Genomic DNA, 23693 nt, shown 5'->3' with positions numbered 1-23693 from the left:
ACAACTTAACTTTCTTTTATTCTTCAGAACAGTTTCACATGAAGGCATCAGGATAATGGTATTAAGAATGGGGACAGGAATCTAAGCAACTACTTTATAATATGATTCCATGGAAGCTGCTCCCCATCCCTCCAAGTATATCCAGTTAAATACATGTTGAATATTTTTTTTTTACCGGGAAGGGACTCTTTGGGGATAAGGTTGATCAACAGTTGATATTATATACACCAAGAAATTAATACCTAGTTGTTTTTCACACTTTTTATGATATTCCAAAATAGGTAAAGGAGGAGTTACTTTATCTGGATGTTTCTCTTTCCAACTCAAATTTAAAGGCTCTGGCCACCCCATTTGTTATATTTTATAGCCCTTGTGGAATTCAGTTTGTGTTTCAGTTACCTTAGAATGAAAGCTGATTAAAGTGAAAGTTATTTTGTGGAATGAAGTGAAGAACAGCTCCAAACCTACTTTATCCCACCAAGTATTTGACTTTTGAAAGGAAACCATGTTTAATTTAGTAAAAAAAGGCAATATCAGGTTTTTTCCCTAGAGAACCATTATTTTACTTACAGGTTTCAAAATCTGTTACTATTAAGATAGTTAGGATAGACTATTAAGCTAAGATTTACATAAGGTTTAGTGTGATTTAAATTTTGAATTATGATGAAAATCTGTGTTCAAATAGCCAAATCATCTCAGCAAGAAAACTTAAATTATTAAAATAAATTCTTAAGAATATCAGGATAAATTCCTGAAGTTATTCACACATGCAACTTCAATAACAACAATTATTCAATTACTCCTTGAATAAATCTCCTCTCTCCTGAAATTTATTTCCTATTAAAAGGACTGATCACAGATCTCGAGTTTTACCTGTTTTCCATGACACGCAAGACAGTAAAAGATCTTTCAAATCTTCACATACAGATATTTAACCTTTATCCTAAATGACACACTTTAGAGGGTGGGTTCCCTCTTTTAATATTAAAAAACAGTATTTAAATTGAAAACAAAAATCAAGGTTGGAGATGGGTATCTCGGTCTTAAAACTTTTATGCAGAAAGTAACTGTGTTCAAAGCATACAGAGTAGAATCAACATGGGACAACAGCAGATACACAATAGTTTGAGGAGTACTATTATGCTTTTTAATACTCTTTTGGAATGCTGGAGTTATTTTAATATGTCTCCACCAAAAGATCTTTTTTAATTATTATGAAAACTGTTTTTCTTTAATATGATAAATAGTGCAGTGTCCAGAGACTAGCTTCATGAGTACTATTCTGCTTATGCATTATGCATATAAACCCAACCTCAAGTTAAAAATTCTATTTGATTAGAATGTACTTATTAGAATGCACTTATTATGAAATTGCTGCATTTTGCTGCATCTAATTGAAAGTGTAACCAACAAGGCCATTCTTAAGGAGACTAAAAATTTTCATCGTTACTCAATGAATTTGCCTGTTATAATTGGTAAAATATTGATTAAAAACATGGGTTTACTGCCATTCAAAGATGGATTTTTTTGCATGGGATCACTGAAAACTTCAAATCTGAAGAAGATTACCTCCTGTGTTTCTCATCTACTCACCTATGTATTTTAAAGGCTTTCATTTATTAGCATTCTCTGACATTACAATGTCACTCAACGAAGACAGACCATCGTTGTTTTCCATTAAAATATTATTAAAAAATACATGTGCACACTAGTCACAGTGGCCATTCTTTAAATCAGACTTTTCTTTCTGTTTCTAAATCACACCAAATGGAGCAAAGAATTTTTTCCAGAAATCACCACTAGCACTTCCTACAGATTTACCATATTTGCTTTATTATTGTAAATTCTTTAATGTGACAAATAGTTTTGAACACCTACTAGCTTTTCCAAATGTTGATTAAATAACACCAGGAACTGAAGTGTACAGAAAGGATCATATATAAAAGAATACATGAGTTAAGGGGGAGGAAAAAAAGAAACCTTAAGCTATAGCTTACCGGTCATAGTCTCCATTACACAGTGCTCTGACAGATATCTTGAATGCCTGCCACACTGGATTTAATGTATTTTTTACAACTTCTGTTTTGTGGCAGATTGTGAAACTGTAAGTAAAAAGAGAATATATATTGTATTTATTTATTTTTTCTTTTGTGTCATTTAACATGGAATCAAAAGAGTTGTGATCTGTAATCATTCATACGATGTCCATATAAAATTTAAGATAAGAAAAAACAAAACATAGTGAAATCATGAAGGGTAGACTGAAGAAGACAGACTCATTTGAGAGAGAATACAGAGTAGGGTGCTAAACAACTCTAAACCTAAAATGTTTTTACCCAAAACTTCAACAAGAATTGAAGCCATTCAGTGAGTTATTTCAGGCAAGAGCAGTCTCCATCCCACTTGTTTAAAGAGACCTTACATAGCCAGGAATCAGTCACTGACCCAGGAAGAAAGCAGTCTTGTAAGGACTTGACTCTTGCTTAGCAGATTAAGAAACTGAGCCAAGGGAGTGATGGCTTTTGGATTCTTATTCCCCATTTCATGTCCAAGATTTTTTAACCAGGACTGTCTCAGGTAAAACATATAAGCTTCTGTGAGATCCCATGATCACCTTATCTCAGGTGAAATACTGTGAAGTGGTTTAATGCATTCTGCTTTCTCTAAATGATGCAAAATTGAAATTCATCCTTTGAACTCTCATCTTGGGGACTGAGTTGTTCAAAAGAAAACAGGAGGTAAGGTCACCAGTGAAATCACTACTGGTGAAATTCCTCGTACAGTTGTAACTAAAGTTGTCCTTTGGGGGAATATCCTCCTTGCATTCCAAAGGCCTATGTTTTTATCCTGGCTATGATTCAGAAGACATGTCTGAAGATAAGAAACAGAAAAGGAAGCATCCCTCTGCCACAGGTGCAGAATTACCATCCCAACCTCCTGCTGTCTTCAGGAGACCAATAAATAATCAGTGGCTCAACACTCACCGCTTAGAATGAAATTGGAGAAGCATTGCATGCAAGGCCAAGAGAAACTGCATATACCAGTACTCCCAGAGAAATTCCACCACTGACCTTAATACCACCCACAAAGGAGCCATAACTCCTCCAGGTTTCCAATTTAAGATATTCAGTGTTTATTCAGGAAACTGTTCCTAAAATCTGCCTCTGAGAGGACAAGTGCAGGGAACAGACACACATACTCATACACAGGTTTATATTACCAACATAAGTTACTGAAACAACTAATACCATACATGTTTAGCTTTTGGTTTGAGGTGAGGTGAGGACTTGCAGTTTCCAAGAAAACCTAACCTGCCAGTAGAGACCAACATAGGCAGTATGTTGACCAACACATTTCAAGTCTTAGCAATAGAACAGAAGAGATTAGTCTACTTTAACAAATCAAAGAATGAATGTAGCAAACATCCATTTTTTAAAAAATAAAACCTCTTTTTAGGGTATTTTTGAATTCTCTTTCTTAGAACACTGTAAAAAAGTTAAAAGATATTTCCAAATTTTCAGTATGTTTTTATCAAACATGATTTCTAACCATTACTATATTTTACATCTATGATTTTCTTGGAGAATTCTATTTCATTTAAAGGCATACTATATCTTAGTAAAAGTAACACTATTTAGTTATTTTATTATAATTAAGTTGTTTAATGTTTAGCAGCAAAATATTTAACAGGTATCTACCTGCCATCTTCATTGCTTCGAAGAAATACAAGGAAAGGATCAGATTTCCCAAAGAAGTCCTTCTTGTCTAGTTTGTTTGCACAAAACTGCATTAAAACTGAATCCTGAAATGGGTAATATAGAAAAATTACATACAGCATGCAGTTTACTATTAAAAAAAAAAAACATTGACTAAACTATGCCATTAGAAAACAAAACAAATGAGACTATCTGTCTTCTAGATGACTTCTACATATTTACATTCATGCAATGTCCTCATAGTGCAGTTTGAATGGCTGGAATCAAGAATTCCTTTGTAGGGCTGCAGAGAAAGAGTAATTTTCTATACTAAATGCCTCCAGATTTTTCCAGTATTTCCTAACATCCAATACTGCATTCTAAGGGAAGAAGATACACAGGCAAGAAAAGCATATTAGAATGAATTTTAAAAAGTCCAGGAGACACAATTCATTCCTTCAGTGGTTTAAACCTATTATCTGCTCCCACTGTATGTAAAGCAAATGGCTTAGCAGCTTGCTAGGGGCCCAGAACCTTCAAGAAAATGAGCCTGGAAGGTACCAAATATGCCCATTCTGACAACAAATAGGGAGAAAAGTTTCTTTGCTGTGGTCAGGCAAAATGACAATATCACATGGTCACCTCCTTGGGCAAAGTCAAGAATGCTAAAAGGATTATAAATGCAAAGATAAACCTGCAGACTGACCAACTAACTGTGACAGGGCCTGCTGGAAGACTGTGTTCCATAAACAGGTCTGCAGGTGTGACAGCAACAAGAGGATGACTATGGAAACTGTGGGCTCACCACTGAGTGGGGCATGGGACCAAGTGACAAAGGACATTGCAAACTCCATGTTTCTCATAGCTTTCTCTGACTCGGTCTTTACTACTAAGATCTGCCTTCAAGAATCTTGGAAACCTGAGATCCAGACCTGAAAAAGTCTGGAACAAAGATAACTTGCCTTTGGTAGAGGACCAGGCAAGGGAACATTTAAACAGACTAGACATACAGAAGACAGTGGGACTTGACAGGAAGCACCTGAGAGTGCTGGTGGAGCTGTCTAATGTCACTGTGGGGCCACTTTCAGTTATCTTTGTAAAGTCACGATTTTCAGGGGAAGTCCTCCTGTCTTTGAGAAAGGACAAGTAAGAGGATCCATGTCAGTTTTTCCTCAATCCCTGAGATGACAATAGAGCAAGTAATCCTGGAGAACACTTCCAAACACATGAAAGACAAGAAGCTGGCTAAGAGACATCAGCATGGATTTACAAAGGGGAAAATTCATTCCTGATCAACTGCAAGCCTTCGTTCATGAAGTAAGGCGAGACTAGTGGATGTTGTTTACTCATGACCTTAGCATGGCCTTAGACACTGTCTCCCACAAAATCCTTGTTCACAAACTAATGAATTACAGGCTAGAAAACTGTCAGAAATGGGCCAAGAATGTTGAATATCTTCATTGATGACCTGGATGATGGGACAGAGCAGATCCTCAGCAAGTTTGCAAACAATACAAAACTAGAAGCAGCAATTTATACAACAGATGGTTGTGCTCCCATCCAGAGTCGTCTGTACAGGCTGGAAAAAACTAACCAACACGAACCTCATGGAGTTCAACAGAGGGAAATGCCAGGTACTGCACTTGGAAGGGAATAACCCTACACACCTGCACAGGCTGCAGGGCCAACCAGCTGGAAAGCAGCACTGCAGAAAAGGACCAGGGAGTCTTGGTGGACACCAAGTTGACTGGTGTGCCCTTAGCAGCAAAGAAGACCAACAGCCTCCTGGGCTACCTTAGGAAGAGTGCTGACAGGAAGTTGAAGGAAGTGACTCAACACTGGTGAGGCCACTCCTGGAGCAATGTTCTAGGCTCCCCAGTACAAGAAAGACATGAACATGCTGAAGCGATTCCAGCAAATCACTAAAATGATTAAGGGATTGGACTATCTCTCATCTGAGGAGAGTTGAAATTATTTAACCTGGAAAAGAGAAGGCTCAAGGGGATCTTACGAATTTGTATAAATACCTCATGGGAGGGAGTAAACAAACTCTGCTTAGTGGTATGCAGTGGAAGAACAAGTGGCAATAGGTACAGAGTTGAAATGCAAGAAATTCCACTTAAATACAAAGAAAAACCATTTTACTGTGAGTGTGGCAAAACACTGAAACAGAGAGATTGTAGAGTCTGCTTAAAACCCAAATGCACAGAGCCCTGACTAACCTGCTCCAAGAAGGGCAGGAGGGTTGGACTAGACAATCTCCCAAGGTCTTTTCCAACCTCAGCAATTCAGTGATTCCAAAACTCTTTGCCATTCTGAATACGAGCTATAAAAGTTTGACTAAAGTATAAAACCCCAGAAGATCAGATAAGAATTAATCCAAATAATAAACAAACTTAGGTAGGAAAATATCACAGACGAAGTATGTGACACCTGGTGAGACAGAGCAAGAGACTGTGAGAGAGCGAGTACATGAAGGAGCATGACAGAGAATGCAAAAGAACAAGAGAGAGAGATTGAACATCAGCTTCTGCTTCTTTCTGCTTCTTCTAAGACCATGAGCAACTTCTATGAAAAAATTATCCTAACTTCTACATAAATTGCAGAATGCAAATTTACACATTACACCATTGACAATCCAGTGTAGTGTAAACCACAACATAATTTCCATTTTATTTTTGAAGAAGTAACGAACACACTTACTCGGCAACAGCCTAGTTCCTCTGCTGTTACTATGACTGTTCCACATTTCTTCCCAGGAATTCCCCTGCAAGAAAATACAACTGCATCACCTCAGTTCCTTAATACCATGTATGAAAGTTACAACCGACACAGCACAAGTTAAGCTCTTAAGTCGCAAAGCTGATGGCATTCAATTAAGTTTCCTTTTTCTGCCACTTGGTGTTTCATTTAGAGATGACTCTACAACCGATTTGTGAAAAGCATCCTTTTGCAAATTTTCCTTAAACAAAATACCTAAAATATATTTCAAACTATACAAAATCCTTATTTTACATTTATTCTGATATGTCTACGAACATGAATAATCTTACCATCATATCAGATACAGAAGTTGCAAAATAAATTATAATTCACTCAGACAGCAATTAAAAACATGTTGCTTCAACACTAGAAAGCACAAAACCGTTCCTTATCATAAAGAACAACAGAGGAACAGAAAAGCCCCACATAATCTGATAGTATTCAGTCCTAGCAGCCTTTTGGAGAGGGACACACTCAGCATGGGTGGTGGGGGAAAGGACAAATACTGAGATGCAACTTTTTCCACAATGCTATACTATAAATTAAAATCTCTGTAATATCCTACTGTCCACTAGTGTGCCCATTAGCACACACCTTGGCACATACTTCCATATTTTTTTCAAAACTAATGCTATTCCTTATGTTCACTTTATTTCTAGTTCCTTATTTCTTTATGCCTTTCTTGAAAATAATTATTTCAATAAAATTACTTTCCACATTTCTTTCCACATTATTTTTTACACATTAAAGCTCAAACTTATTGTATTTTTTAGGTTTTTCTAAGAGAACTAGAGGGCACTCCTGTACTTCTGTTATGACAAAACATTAATATAAACAGTTACTGTTGCTCATTTGTTTCCTTAATAAACTTTTGAATTTTTCTACAATGCTCTACAACTTTAAATAAGTTTAGCACACATGCTATAATAAAAAACTGAAAGGAAAATATTGATGTGAACTTATGCAGCTAACTGAAACTCGTTGAGATGTTGATGATCAAGTTTGTAAGGAATAAATCTGGGAATGCTGCTTCTATACCACTGTAGTCATTTGCCAGTGTTCAGACTGATACATGACTGCTGTTCAGGATTTCCTCAGTACTACATTGCAAGTCTGAATTTCAAAAGGAAAACAGTGGATAAGGAAACTATTCAAGTTTCTGTTGTGAAATTTTTAACAATAATTTAAAATATATATTATACTTATGGCCCTCTTCCAATTAATGCAGGATGACTAATAAAAAACAATACTTTCAGACAAAGCAGGAAAATTTTCTTCAAATAACAGAAAAGAAGAATCTGATTATTCCAAATGTTATACATTCACAATTCACAGTTTTATCAATATCTTCATATGGTTTTAAACCTGTCACCCTTCAACAGCTCAAGACTGAAAATTACCCATTTTAGCCTCTGTAGCAATGGGATATTGAAATTGAAATCTCAGATTTTCTAAAGAAGAAAAAGCTGCACTTTTTATTTTGAAACTACTTCTTGAGGCTTCAAAAACCTTCTGAAATTTTGTAGTAACAGCATTTCCTTACATGGAGAATGTTCCAAGGTACAAATGACCATGATTTTGGCTTTGACAGGAAGGAAGAAATGGAAAGCTCAGAAGTGTAAAAACCTAAAAAACCAAAAGCTCCCTGCACCACAATTTCTAGGTTATGCCAAGTCAAACAGAAAGCACCAGTATCAGAATTACCACTGTGTGAACCAAAATTCTTCCCACTGAAGTATTTCAGCCCAGTTAATGGTGCCATTAAGGTCGTATTTGAGACCTAGTGTGGGCAGTGACAGTACTTTGAAGAAAAAACATGGAACATTTTCTTTAGTATGATAAGTCAAATAGATTTATCTAACTTTCAAAAAATTACTGTGTCAGCTGCTTGATGGTAAAAAAACCAACTCTGATCACCTCCTGAAGAGCTGTAGGCCCAAAGTAAACTGTTGATAAGCAAAGCCCATTTCTGACAAACTGGTACCAAACAGTTGCCACTTGATAGAGAATTTTGTGACACCTTGCCTGCAGTTACAACACATGGCAGTTGATATCTGCCTGCCTCAAACTGAGATTTGCACATGAAAACATTTATGCAAAGACATGCATTCCACCTTATGAAGGCCAAGAGATGTCCAGCCCTAAGAGATACAGGTGTCTGGAATTATCCCTCTGAAGGAGGGGGGAACTGGAGAGGCAATCTCCTGAAGATATTTGGGGGGTATGTCAGAAAAAAAACTTAATTCTTGATTTTTGAGTAGACATGAATAGTACAGACAGTATAGTCATATCTGAAAGCACCTGGGGTAAGATTTGGCTTGACGTGTCACCAAGGTTCTTGAGCACCTGGGCCTTATAAAACAAGGATGATGTTAACATGATATAACCAGTCCTGGCTGGTGAAGAGGTGAAATGCTTAATCAAGATTAGCACAGAATTTACCTACAGAACAGAAAGTTCTCATTATTCAGGGACTCTACCAAAAAAACTCACCCAAAAGACCTGTACAGTTTGTGACACTATTAAGTACAAACTCTGTATACCTGTCTTTAGTCTACAAGTATCAAGAAAGTACTGGACCATTTGAAGACACTAAAGAGTTTGTTCCCTTACAAACCATTCATTAGGAAGAAAATCTTTAAATGTAAAGTCAGCACCCTGACAAAAACTTCAGTGGCCACAGATCAAGCAAACTGAACAAAGTTTAACTAGCAATAATGTCCTGTAAGAAAACAACAAAATAATTCTAAGCTGGTTTTACCACTGTATGAAAAAAAGATTACTTGGAGATTTAGCATTACAGACCAGTCTTTCCAACTGGCAAAGAAATACTGACTTAATATTACCCTAAGGATGAGTATGTAAGAGTTCCACCTGTTTAATTCCAGAATGTAATGCCATTGCCCATCTTCTTCAGTTCTCAGGGACAGCTGTATTGAGCTGCCCTGGAACTGGTTCTATTGCATTGAAGTGATAATGGAAAAGTCATGTTCAGGCAAACAATTTCTCAGGGTAAGTTTCTCTGGAAAGGGTCACACATCAGGGTTTTTGAGGTAATAATGAGGCAATCTGTATTGTATAACCACTGTCAACTCCAACACTCAGTGCCAGTGACCTGACACTCAGATATAGAAAATGTGCCACTCTAAGTGTGACCAGGGTGGAAACTGAACAAATAAATAAAATAAAATACAAAGAAGATCTACATTTCAGTGGGTCCTACTGATTTGAAAGCTCAGAACCTGTAGGTTCTCTACAGTGGTCACTTCTTTTTAGAGAGTATTTGAGCAGGCAAATAATTTGACTCTTCAAGGAAGAGAACAGACAACCATTATCAAATGAAAGGTTTTCAACAATACCTGCATGTCTCTAGACAAGATACAGTTTCAAGGAGTAATTACTGTCTCCTTAGAAGAAATGATTCCAGAATTGAGACACCCCATCTGCAGCACCTAGAGAAGTTTGAAAGGACACTCTGAAGCCTACTTGGGCTTTCACAAGGACTGAAAGGAGGACCTTTACAGAGTTGGTGAAAAAGTCAGAGAAAGATGACAATTTATGTGGGAATTCAAACCTGAGAGGTTATGAAGAACCCCCAGTTTTGCAAGCTGAAATTGCAATGAGGCAGAGGATGGAATATTTTTCAGATCATTCAAAAATTTACAGTCTTACCCCTGAATTTACAAAGCCTAACCCTCTGGCAGTCACAACCACAGATAAGAGGACAGGAGTAATATCTAGGAAGTCCCAATTCTAGGATTCAGATGCTTTTTCTATCAATTATGTCCACAGCAAGATGACAGGAGAAAGAACTTCCCAAAATAGGCCAGCTGGCTCCAGTACAGCCTCATTAGCATGCAGAGGCACTCAGATGTGAATAACTAGCATGGGATGCTCATTAAGCTTTGCAATGGTTCTGCCTCCTCATTAAAGGGAATCCCTACAGGAGTGCACTTAGTAGATCCTGAAAAAGACACTGCTCAGAGTTATAAATGTGGCTAGCATCTTCTCTCTAGGAAGACAGAACATGGAAATATCTAGTTCTGGATAACATCTGAGCAGGTGACACTCACCTGAGAGAAAAATGAAACCACATAATTTCTAGAAGTAAATGTATCTGCACATTATCCTTTCATGGTAATACAACTGCAGCATGCAAGGCAGTCAGACTATGGAGCTTGTCTTGAGAAGGCATTTAATGAATCTAGTAACCCAACAGGTAAACAGAGCAAACATTCCTCTTAAAATATCAGATTCTCCACTTTGCCTGCTTTGAATTTACTAGATTTATTTTCCAAGAGAAATTATGCAAAGCAAGTGTTCACCTCTGCACCTGGTCAGTCTGTTAAATAAAGTGCAACACCAAGGTACATCCTTGAACAAAAATACTCATAGTCACAGAGATAACAGGTTACCACGCTACAATACTGGGAGTAAGAGTCTTCTGTGACAGCCTGGATTGAATTCAAAGCCCTTAATGATGTCAGAAACAGAGAGAGACGTTGAGGAGACATCCTCACACCTGTTAAGAACAAATACTGTCAGGTTCACGCAAAGAGGTGTGATCCACTGCTGCTCGTAATACCAATGAAACAGCAAGTCTTGCACATCATGAAGGCGAAGAAGAAAAACATGCGTTGTGTATCTTCACTTTCGTACTTGCCATAAAGACTCGTCCAAGGTATGTTCCAGTCGGCCTGACAGACCACTGCAATTGTGACCCTCTAGGCTTGAGATGTTTTACCTTAAATTTGATGAAGGACAAGACTATCCTTTCATGATATACTTCCTAAGGGAACTTTTCAGTCTGACTTGGAATTGGACAGCGCATGGCAGCCATGGACTCCTGAATTGTATACGACTTTTGTAAACATCCAAAGTAGACAGATCTGAAGAATAAGCTTCAAGTCTTCCTAATTTTCATTTTTAAAGAATGTCAGAGCTTACTTGAATGCCAATCAGAGAATGGAAGCCAAGCTTCTCAAGCTGATTAAGTAAAAAGTGCCACTTCTGTAGGGTAGCTGATTGGGACTAAAACAGCACCAAGCGCTCTCTTCTTTGTACATCCATTGACAGAGAACAGAAAAGGTAAAATGTTAATGAACTTCAGAAACATGGTGAAAAGAAAAAGCTTTCTTATTTCAACTCAAAGATCATAGAGAGTATTCACGTTACGTGAACATGGACTTGACTTTGTAAAGAGAACAGTAAATTCAAAGCAGTAAACATCCCTAAGAAGGGAAGACATGCAGTATCATCAATTGAATTCTTGTTGTTTGAATATTAAGAGACATTAAACACACCTATAAGCAAACAATCCTAAAATGCAATGTAATTGTTTAATGAATAAATTCAAACAGAAATGTCTCCTAGACCCCAAGGTATTCAAGACTTCCGAAAGTCCAGAGTGAACAGTCAACCAGACAGAGTTGGCAGCCACTGCACTGCCAAAAGCACAAATGTCAAAAAAGCACCATTGATAAAATAAAATCTGAATGCTGTGAGGAACTAATAGTCATAAACACTTTCTCATTACCTGCACCACATACAAAAAAAGGAAGCTATATTTCAAAATCTTTCAGGGGGACAACTGGTTTGGGTCCATTTCATAACTGCCATATAACAGAGTATCAGAAGTCAGACCTCAACAATGCTTGTTTACCCAAGAGAAAATGGGTAAACAAACAAAATGGCCAACACAACTGTGACATGTGACCTTTTTTTCCACAGAATTTTCACTGAGATCTTTTCCATTCTCACAGCTAATTTCAAACTTTAAACTTCATCTGTTACTCAGTTCAGACTTCACTTAGCCTGCACCAAGTGATAACAAACTGCCAAAGGGGTGATTTTTATTCTACATGTTTAAAATAAATTTCAGAAATTTTATCAGAAAAAAAAGTGTAGTGTACTGAATAATTTACAACTTAGAGGGCAGAACTATGAAGACCTTCAAGAAGTCAGTAAGATTCATTTTAAACTTAGGATGGGTGCCTTCAAAGTCAGCACCTTTGTCTAACCAGGTCACCACAAGCTTCCAGTAGAATCAACTGAAAACAAGTCAAACTAGTCCGTGGAGCTGTGTCAGTGCAGTTTGCTGTGGCAGATAGCACAAGTTAGGCCTAGACAGTGAAAAGGCAGTAAAGTTTGTTTTAGTAGAAGTAAACAGAATAGTGTCAATAGACAAGATACTGTTTCTGTTCTCCAATAGAAGTCAAACTACACAGCTGACCTGCTCATCAAGAACTGAAAATATGCCTGAACAAGTAGTGAGTGTGTGTTGCCATCCCATGCTGCTGAGGTTCTGGCTCTCCTGGGCAGGGGATACTTTGCTAATTAAGTTACTGGAGTTCCCCCGCCTGCCTTGTAGCTCTGTGTGGAGGGTGGGATTCAGTGAGCTGATGACTTTACTGGGATGGGTCTGGAAGCACACAAGGCAAGTGCCACCTGCTATTGGGACAGTCTCCTCCCTTGTTTGCAGGCAAGCTTTTTGATCACATAACCTAACACACCCTTTCTATTATACCACCTACTGTACTGATCCTCAAGGCTATTTCCTGGACAGATTTATCCAGAATGGGATTAAGAGGAAAATCATAAAATACAGAAACACAGAAAGTGATGCAGTTTTAGACTATCTTTCTCTGGGTAGTGTTTTAGCTCATTTAAGGAAGTGATACAGTGAAGTAGTATTACCTCTGCCATATATCATGTAACTGCGTGAGTAAGTGTGGTTTTAAATTTAAATACTGTGTTTTTAAGAGTTTTCTGAACTATACTGCAGATACTGAAACTTGCCTCATCTGTAGATTTGAAGAGTTTATTTACCCTTGAAATGAAGTAGTTCCCAGTGTCAATGAGTATAGACAAGGGAAATAATAAGGAACAGAGTGATATTAATAGAATTGTTTATATATAGGATAATTAAGTTCTTGATATGAAAACAAACAATGCAAAAAGTTTTGGTGTAGTCCTTGGGGAGACAGGGTGAGAAGGGCAAGAGAGGTTACAGAGGGAGCAGCGAGTAGTGACTTGTCATAAAGGCTGAGTCCATATATACAGTGATTTGAATTTTATCTGGAACCTCCCAAAATGCAGAAAAAAATGCACTTATGTCCAACCTCAATTCTGAATATTAAAGAGAATATGAATCATATTGTTAAAAGAAGTTGCAGTAGTAATGATCACAGCACTGAGCTGGGTTTGCAGGGCCAGGTTTTGGTAGCAGAGGGGCTGCAGGGGTGGCTTTTTGAGAAGCTGCCAGAGGAGTGCGCTCCATTTTCAACAGAGCCAATGCCAGGTGGCTCCAGGATGGACCTGCTGCTGGCCAAGCCTGAGCCCATCAGCAATGGTAGGAGCTCCTCTGGCTTAACATATTTAAGGAGCAGAGGAGAAAAAACCCTGTGCAACACCAGCAGCACTCAGAAGAGAGATGTAAGAATATGTGAGAGAAACAACGCTGCAGACAACAAGGAAGGGGAGGAGGTGCTCCAGCCATAACTCCCCCTGTTGTGGTGCAGATGATGCTGAGACAGACCAGCACCCTGCAGCCCAAGGAGCACTGTGGAGCAGAGATTCACCTGCACTTCATGGATGACCATATGCTGGAGCAGGTGGATGTCCAAAGGAGGCTATAACTATTTATTCTCTCTTAAAAGTCATGTCTGTCAATTCTGTATTCATCCAACATTCGAGTATGACATACTTACACAATTGATTTTTCCAGTCTGCTCCCCTGTGATCCAACTATTTCTCCCAGTGTACAAAACATCTGTCCCAAGAAATCCTGCAAAGCAGTACCATAAAAACTCAGAATTTATATTTCACGCTGAAAGAAATTTGGTTTCCCATTTATCTGGCTATTCCCTATTGAAGAACACATTCTGCTGAACACCACACCTTACTAATAATTATGCAAAAATGAATCACAAACAGAGTCACTACTACATATTTGACATAACACTGGGTTACATTTACAGATGTCTAATGCACTACACTTACTGTTTTTATACTGCCTTTTTCACCAACAAAAATAAAGCCGAAACAGAAAAAAAATTTTTAAAAAAGTTTAAAAATGTGATTGTTTCTATTCCTCTTTTACCTGGAGCATTTTAATAAATTTCTCTTTTATGAAGAGATTCTACACTGATTTTATGAATTACGTTGGCAGAAATTCAAACCTGTGCATCATTTTTACAAGCAATCTGGACTGACAATTATACACATGCATTGGTTTAATGACAGGCTTTATTTCCATGCTTTATAAGTTTAACTATTCCACTAAAAATCAGCTAATTTTCATATTATATCTCCCTGTTAGTGGTATAAAAATATGAATGGATTTTTCAAACTGCTGCATGTATATTGAAAAAAAATTTATTCAAGCTTCATCTTTCAAGTGAAAAGAGATTGCTTGCTCTGTTCTTTCTCAGTGTCACTGTCAGTAGTGGTAACAGTGCCTTGTGAGATTTGTTCCCAAACAGTAATGAGCAAGACTCTAATTCCTATACAGCAAACTTGTAAGTTTGTGATACTGTGTATAGTAGCAAATATCTGTACAAGCAATTCTGAATCTCCTCTCACCCCAGGCCATCCATTCCCATCTCTCAACTGCATTAATTATGACTCCATATAGCAAATTGGAACTGGGGACTAATCCCACTGAAGAGGAAAATAACCCTTCAAAAAATAAATCTTTGAACAATGTCCTTTGACTGATCTGACACTGCAGTGTTTAATCTCTGCAGATTATTTAATCCTTCCATAAGGACTGAATAAATTAAAAGCGCTAAAATTAATCTGAAAATACTCATCTCCTCGTTCATTTTTAAAAACATCAGGCCTTTATCTCAACTCATGAACCTTTCATTATATTTTCTCTCTCCTGTCCAGCAGAGGAGGAGAGCAATAAGGTGGCTTAACCTTCAATTCCTATTCCAGTAATCACATAACAAAATCTAGTGTATATATATATTTGAAGATATATTTTTGCACTTTCATAGTGACTAATTTATGTCTTATCTTTTTTCTTAAAATTTAAATATGAGGGGTTTATATGAAGAAGTATGGTTCAGGTGAAAAAAAGAAAATTATTCAGAAAAACTAGTTACTACAGAAATGTAAATAAACTTGGGCAGAAGCCAAGGATCAGACTTTATCCTGGCTGAAGACAGTTAGGGAAGACTTCTATTTTCTGCATCTTCCTAGCCAGCACTGCAGTTATTCAGATCACCTTTCCATGATGACAGAGACAGAAAACAGTTTGCCAAAGGCTTTAAATCTTTACAGGGAGGATCTACCTGAAGATCAATGGCTAAAAGTCTTATCTTTTCACTGTGATGCACATACAGACAGCATTCCTTCCATTATTCTCTTTTCCTTTTCTCCAGATTCTCAAAGGTTCCCTTGCCAAAGCCTTGCTGTATTTATTTAAAAAAAATTCACTGAGAAGCTCTGAATTCTACTTTTGCATCTCTAAATTTTGAAGTTACTATTTAATCACTACCCCTACCAATACTGACAGTCAAAACATGCTTCAATTTTTAGGACCCAAAGAAGTATCAACAAAATGCATCATATCACATATCTCTACATGTGTGCTTAAATATGCCTTTTACAGGAGAAACATCCCTTTAAAATTATAGTCATGAGCACTATCTGTGCCATTAACCGCAGCACAGTCACTGCATTTGTCTCTATGCATCTGATACTATACACAGGCAAAACAAAATAAATGTATTTAGGAAATGCAGGCATTTCAGCACAAGGAAGTATAACAGCAAGGAACAACTTACATGTTTTGACAGGTTAGGACTCTTTGAGTCAACATCATAGCTTTAAAAAAAAAAAAAAAGAAAGAAAGAAAATTTATATCAGAGTTGCCAGATGAAAGCTCTGAGAACAATTATGTAAAGAAACATATTTAGATACATAGCGGCATTTCTTTAAGAATTTTTTGTACAGTATTTTATTTCCGGACAGTATGTCCATACCTCTTTTGTTGGCAATGCTGCAAGAATATTGTAACATTTTGACATACTTAGCTTTCTAACTATTTTCTAAAAGTAGTAATTATGAGTATAACTGTACTTTGACTAGTTAACACCTGCCAATTTCTTAAAACTTGGTCATTATTACCTTACACATTTATTTCTGAGGAAGCAATGCTAAATCGATCAGCTTTATTAAGTTAATTTATTCCATGTCAATAGATACCATCTCTTTTCAAGTTAAGTTTATGCTGGACAAAATTTTATATGCTTACAGAGGTTGCAATATTAAAGTCAAAGATTGTTAACTTACAAATCAAATCGCAGATTCTCTCTTTCTTCAAAGAAGTAGTCCATTATAAATTTTCTTACAAAATCTGGATTTAAAGTATTATCAATTACTTCTGTTCTTCCAAACTGTAAAAGAGAAGTATAAGTTTAAGCCAAACACTATAATGAAGTATAATTAAGTAGACTGACAATACCAGCAGTATGTGAGAAATGTGAGAGCCTATACAAAATCTCTTAAGACACCATGGAAGAAAATGACATGAATAGATCAGTTATCTGTGGATGAAAATAGAGTGGCAGACCTCATATTTCAACACAGAGACTGGTACACACCCTCTATCGTACGACCTAAACTTCATAAACATCAGCTCTCCAAGCCAATCAAAATCCACAAAAATTTGTGGAAGAAAGTTAGTAACATAAAAATCCACTATTTCTAAAAAAAAAAACCCCACAAAAACCCACCAAAACCAACAGCAAGAAAAAGCTTGCATATATTGCTTATTTCAGATAGCTTTAACTATTATGGAACATAGTCCTTCATTTAGAAGTGTATAATTTTTGCACTGTCCAGTTCCCATTTCACCTCAGTTCATCTGTCTTCATCTCTCCTCTGAGCTTTTGGCAAAATGCCTTTTCTTCCTTGGTGTTTATAGGAATTACCTCAGCTCTCATCAAGCTGAAAATATTTTAATTTTAAAAACCCACCAATTTTGATTGACTTCAGCTTATATACATTACAGATATAAATGACTGATCACAAAATATCAATGTGATATTTTTGTTCGTTTTAGCTGTTCTTTTAAGATACTCAGAAAACAAAACAAAAAAAGAGTTACTATTGAAATGACCACTTGATTTTGTCCTACACATTGAATATATCAACAAATATTTGAATATAGCCTATGGAAAAGTTTTTTGACAGCCTGTTGAAAGATCATCATTAAGGAATCCTCAAAATTGCAATTTAGGACTAAAGACTTGTGAATGACTCAAAACTACAAACCTCTTGATTGACAGGGCTCGACTAAATCAATAAACATGGATAAAGAATAAACCTTATTGTAACTGAAGCTTTTTGAGATATATTTCCTAAAAATGTTTTCACATGACGGATGTGAATGAACCACTATAACCTGCATAGAGGCCCACAGCTTCCAAAGGAGTCTCCCTGTCCTAGCCCTTACATACTTAATTTATTTGGTATGAAAGGACAGAGCATACTTCACTGTTTCATCCTTCAAAAGTAAGCAACTGCCTCTCATTCCTTGATTCTTATTAAAATAAATACCAAAGAACTCCAGCCATATTATTTGTGAGCTTTAAAGAAACTCCATTACAGTCAGCAACTCTTATCCTCCTTGGAATGACTGTGCATTCGAACTGCAGGAGATTCACTCCAAAACAGCAAGCCTCCCACCTGAAGGTCTCATGTACAATAAAATGTTCCATAGAAGTTAACACATCTTCAAGACACAGCTCTGTAAAGTCTTGGGAAAACAAAAAATTCTGGGAAGTGACGCAGCAGTGATTTGCATCTTTGCAGAGAGTGCTTGAATCCTGTCAGGTACCTTCACTTTCACTATGCTGTGAGATGTTCAGTTGGGGACAGTGTCATTAAGAGATCGCTATATTCTAGCAGTTCCTATAAAAAGACAGAAGCAAAACTATCTTCCCAATGAACAATACCATCTCTGAGTAAAAAAATAAATAATATTTAGCGTATAGTGTCAATTAGCATATTTGCCAAGACTTTACATCATTTCTTAAAACCTAGGTGGAATGATTCCCTAATCTCATTGGAACTTTGACACCCTCTGCAAGAAGGCTTATGACTATGTCCTAAGGCACAAATTGTTTAGAAAGCAAGTTTATTCATTAGCAATCACTATTTCTTCATCTCTCCTAAGCCAAAACAATAGCTATGGAAGGGGGAACATTATATGGACATGGGAAGGAGAAATCTCAAGAAGCTCTCCAGAGTGATGAAGATACTGGATATTCAAAATAAAATCCCTGAGTCTCTTGAGAAGTAGCACAGGATGCACACGATCCTGGAAACAGATCAGAACATGAACAAATAGTTTGATCCTTCAAATAGTTTGTTTTGGATTAAAAAAAAAAAGTCAGTTTCTTGAGAAATGGTTCTGGGTATTCTCTTAAATGTTGGGATAAAGTTGACAGTCAGAGTCCTGTAAAATTCATTATGTTGAACCAACACTGACTATTATGGCCAAGTAATAATCAATGACAAATGATAACAGAAGTAGAAAGTTGGCCTTTCTATGGGAATAAGTATGGCTGGAATAGTTGCCTGGACTAAAGGGCTTTTCTTGCCCCCCTGAATGACAGTGTTCAAATTTTATGCACATTCAAATTTTCCAGGGCAAGTAAATCTCAGTGTTTATAAAGAAAATCTTCCCCTGTCAGCTGTATGTATTACAACATTCAATAATACTGGAGCCAAGAAAAACTGAAAGCTGGAATGGCTGATAAAATGAAATATGTAGCAATATCTAAGCATTTAGTACTGTTTGAAGGTATGCACTGAAAGTGAGAAGCCGCACTCTGACACAAACCAGTAAACAGCAGTTCATCAGACACAAGAAACTAAAACAATGGAGTCACAAGAACTATTCATTTGGCAGTTCCAAAACAGAATATATCCCACCTGTGTCATTTTCTCCCTCAAATGTCCTGTTTCTTCCATTTGCCCTCTTACAACAAACTGTCTAAATTCTCTCAAAGAGAATCAGCTGTATAAAGAGGAGATTTATGCTTGGAACTGAAATCTGATAAACACTCACCTACTCTAGAAGCAAATGACTGTGCCTCCAAAGGAATATCCAAGGATGACTGCATTCTAACTGGTAAAGCCACCACAGGCACAGCAAGTAAGCAAAACACATGTATTAAGTTGTGGTAGTCTCTCACACTAAGTCCAACAGAATAAGACACACATATGCAAAGATATCCATGAAAATACCTCCAAGCCAGTGCAGATTCAGCAAATTGGCCTGGGAAACTCCTTAATCACTAAGAAGGAAAAGTTACTGTGGTTCTGTAAATACTCAGATTAGGTCAAGCTTGAAGGAGAGTAACAGGATTATGTGGGACCTACACAAAGCAACAAAGGTAGCTGTAGTCTAAGAAAGTTTACTTTATGCTGCCAAAGTCATGATCTGAGGTGGAAACACGCACTCACCTCAGGCAAAAAGCCCCAGCTGATTTACACAGCCTTATGGAATCTCCCACAAAGCTCAACAAAGACAAACTTGAAGTCCTGTAGTGCTACTGGGGACTGAGTGGTGGGGTATGGGCTGAGCAGGAAAGGTGCAGCCACTAAAGTTTAACAACACATGGCACTGTATTGAGGTCAGCACAATCTACAAATGAAAGGCAACAATTATCTCCCTCTATGCAATGCACGTGGTGTCCCCACCAGAAAAATGGGTACGGTTTGGGATTCTAAATACAACTGAATCAACAGACTGGAAGCAGTTCAATTAAATGGACCTTAAAAAATAAAATAAAAATACATTCACAAACAATCAGCAGGATGAAGCCTATGACTTGAGGAAAAGCCAATGGAGATCAGTTTGTCCAGCTTGGAGAAAAGGTTTAGGTGAGATCAGTTTCCACCACCATCCTCTACTACCTAAATAGCATTTAGGTAGCATGAAAGAGCCAGGCAGTTCACAGATAGCACAACAGAAGGACAAGCTGCAATACTCAAAAGTTGCAACGAAAGAAATTATGAAGGAATACAGGGCAACAGACTTCCAGGCTGAGTGATTAAGCACTGGAATGAGTTGTGCAGTCTCTGTCATTACAGAATTTCAAACCTTAGCTGGGAAAGGCCCTTAGCAACCTGGCCTGATTTTGGAGACAGCTTTGCCCTAATCAGGAGGATGAACCAGATACAGGAGATGAATAGGAGGCTGGAAAACACAACGGTTCCTTTCACCTAAATTGTTCCATGATTATGTCATATTTCATATATGGTGGGTTTAAGTTTTATAGATCCATTAGAAAAAGAATTATGTATGAATTCAAAGGAAAAGTTACTTCAAAAGGAAAAAAGTATAAAATGGCAGTTAAACATCAGTTTGGTTTTTTTTTAAATAAAAAAAAATCCTAAATACAAAATGACCTTTCCTCCCTTCAAATCTGCATTTTTTTCAATAAACAATATTTCACTTTACACTATAAAAACCATGTTACCCTTGGGAAATCTTTCAGACCTCATTTACAATTCATTAAAGAAGTACATCAGTAACAGAAGATAAATATGCAATGTGCTGATGATCATACCACACTGAGACCAGAAAAGGCCTCACTGAATAGCCATTACACTGTCACCTTTCTCTCTCATCAGTTATACTTAGATTGTTACAAAACTCAAGAGAGACTGAATTTAGCGGTACTTACTTTAAATTATTTTAAATTACTCTTTTGTTTTTTAATCAAGCTTCAGGTTTTTTGTCTGTTTACTTTTTTCCAAGGGCTACACAAACGTTTCCTTCACATATGGTTGGACTCCATGATTTTAAAGGTCTTTTCCAGCTTAAACAGTTCTGTGATTCTATGACTAGACCACTGCAACTAATTATTTAACTGACAAATTACTAAGAGAATTTACCTTATTGATGACATCAAAATGCTGGTCTCTCAAAATCACTAGTTTAAACTTTTCAACTAAATGAAGCATTTTTAAAATCTGTTTTCCCCATTAACTATAGTCTTTTTTAAGCAGAACAGGTTACTTCTATAATCCAGTCGCTTCTGACTAATAACATATCTACTAATTAATTAGTTCTCCATGTGGCCTAGTTTCCCCACTAACAGTTGTGCAGACCTAAAATCTTAACATGGCCAAGAAGCAAATACATTCAGAAATGTCATTCAGGAGATAATAGAACTATTTAAAGGAAAAAAAAGTTCAACAAAGAAAAATCAAGAACTAAACTTTTATAGATTTTTCCAAGATGAAGGGTCTTTGTCACCTCATACTTGCAAGCTCTCCTACTAGACAGGGATTTTTAAAATTTATTTAGTCATTTTAACTTTAGATCATCTCAATCTAGTGATCCAGCCTAAGAGGATATGAAGTTAATTGAAAATAATAAGCTTAATTTTAATACCTTTTGAACCTTTCTATAACTTAGACAGAAATGTTTTGCATTATGAAATTTATGTTCTTAGTATTGATGGTTATAGTTGATTACCATTATCCTTAGTTCAGTCTTTCATTAGGGAAATAATTTGAGCCTAAATTTTTCCATGTAGTTTACATTATTTAATCTTTTAATAATTCATTGTTTTTAGTCTTTTGTTTTTAAAACATCTTTTTTGAAGGTGAACAGTCAGAACCAAGTATTCTGTTACAATTCTAGGAAACTAAAGAATTGAAAAAAATGCTTTAAACTATCACTAGGTTCTTGGTTCTTTTAAATATTCTTTAGGAAGCTCCAGGTAACACATTCTATTGAAAGCACTGAACAAAATGGACACAAATGCTCAACAACAGATAATCCTCAGAGTTCATAATCTAGCTTCACTACATGTGAACAAAACAACTAAGAAACTTGAATAGTGGCGAAGGAAATGCAGTACCATTAAAATGAGTCTGTTAATAACAATGATGAATAGCATCAAATAATCAGAATTACAGGGACTCCAAGGAAGCAAGGATTTCACAACTTCCAACGCCACACTAGAAAAAGCACAGTCACAACATGTTCTGCAGTGTGTTTGTCCCAAAGGGAGAATAATGTTTTTAATACATAAAATCAGATTGTCAGAAAAACACAACATTCTTCTAACATACATGCAGGCACTCATATGAAATCTGTACACTGCATGCACACATGATGTAATGCTTTTTAAGTAATGGCCATACAATTTTAAGTATATAAAAACTAGAAAGGATTCCTTTTATTGTGCTTTGGCTTTGTTTCTGCTGTTTTCTTTGAAAGGAAACAGGACTTCCTTGAAAAGATAATGTTCTTTAATTCCAACTGAATAATTCCATCAGACAGCTGGTTCTTTCAAGAAATCTGCCAGAGAAAGCTTTCCAGTGAACTGAATATCATGCAACAGCAAAATCTGTTTTCTTTACAACTGGGACAATATAGGCTTCTTCCTTTGCTTCCTTGTACTGAAACTTGTTTTACTCTTCAAACCACATTCCTCTTTATGTTTGCTTATTCCTAGACATGTTTGCCTGCTAAAGAAGATACAAACTGTTGTTCCACAGTAACTTTGTTACTTTCATTAGATAGCCTTCAAAATCTACAAAGGAGATCCAAAAGAATGTTTTATTATGGTTCAAATGGTAATCAAATTGGTAGATGCTGCAGTGAAAACTACTATACACATGAGAAAGCATCCACTTTGAATAAAATGAGTCAGATAATCATAGCATTTAGGATATTAGGAAATTTTTTTTCACTGAAAGAGTGGTCAGGCATTGGAACAGGCTTCTTAGAAAGGAATGAAATCACCTGAAAGTGTTCAAAATGTGGCACTTGGGGAAACAGATTAGTGGTGGACTTGGCATTGCTGGGTTATAAATTAGACTCTTAGGTCTTGTCACAGATCACCACAGAGAAGAGATCAGTGCCTGCTCCTCCTCTTCCTCTCAGTAAGGTTTCTGTAGGTAACAGTAACTTATACTTAGTCATATTTCAAATGTGTCCTCAAAAAGGGGAAATAAATTTTGAAAACCAAAATTCAGATTCTGATGATATGCTTGTAACCTATTATACTAATTGAAATACCTCATGATTGCACTGTAAGTGAAAAGATAATTCTTTAAAAAAAAACAACACCCTGCTACATTGAGAACAAAACACTTTCAGTTATTGCTGAGGATTTTGGAGTGCAATAATAACACCAGGTTAAAAAACTGGAATTTGTTTACCACAGGTAAACAGGAATCAGCTCCCAGAAA

General features: G+C 36.6%; 1 protein-coding gene across 1 annotated transcript in view; it reads right to left on the bottom strand.

Moving 5' to 3' along the window:
- CPNE8 (copine 8) overlaps window positions 1-23693 on the bottom strand; it is an 81384-nt gene that overhangs the window by 35459 nt on the left and 22232 nt on the right. The window contains exons 4-9 of the mRNA XM_050324121.1: window positions 16761-16864; window positions 16253-16292; window positions 14168-14244; window positions 6399-6462; window positions 3699-3802; window positions 1998-2102 (exon numbers count right to left, since the gene is read on the bottom strand). Of these exons, the coding sequence (XP_050180078.1) occupies window positions 1998-2102; window positions 3699-3802; window positions 6399-6462; window positions 14168-14244; window positions 16253-16292; window positions 16761-16864 (494 nt within the window). The remainder of the gene's footprint in view (window positions 1-1997; window positions 2103-3698; window positions 3803-6398; window positions 6463-14167; window positions 14245-16252; window positions 16293-16760; window positions 16865-23693) is intronic.

This window comes from Myiozetetes cayanensis, unplaced genomic scaffold (assembly GCF_022539395.1).
Source record: "Myiozetetes cayanensis isolate MyiCay16 unplaced genomic scaffold, myiCay2020 scf3, whole genome shotgun sequence".
Lineage (NCBI taxonomy): Eukaryota > Metazoa > Chordata > Aves > Passeriformes > Tyrannidae > Myiozetetes > Myiozetetes cayanensis.
This window is presented reverse-complemented; position numbering and strand designations above follow the sequence as displayed.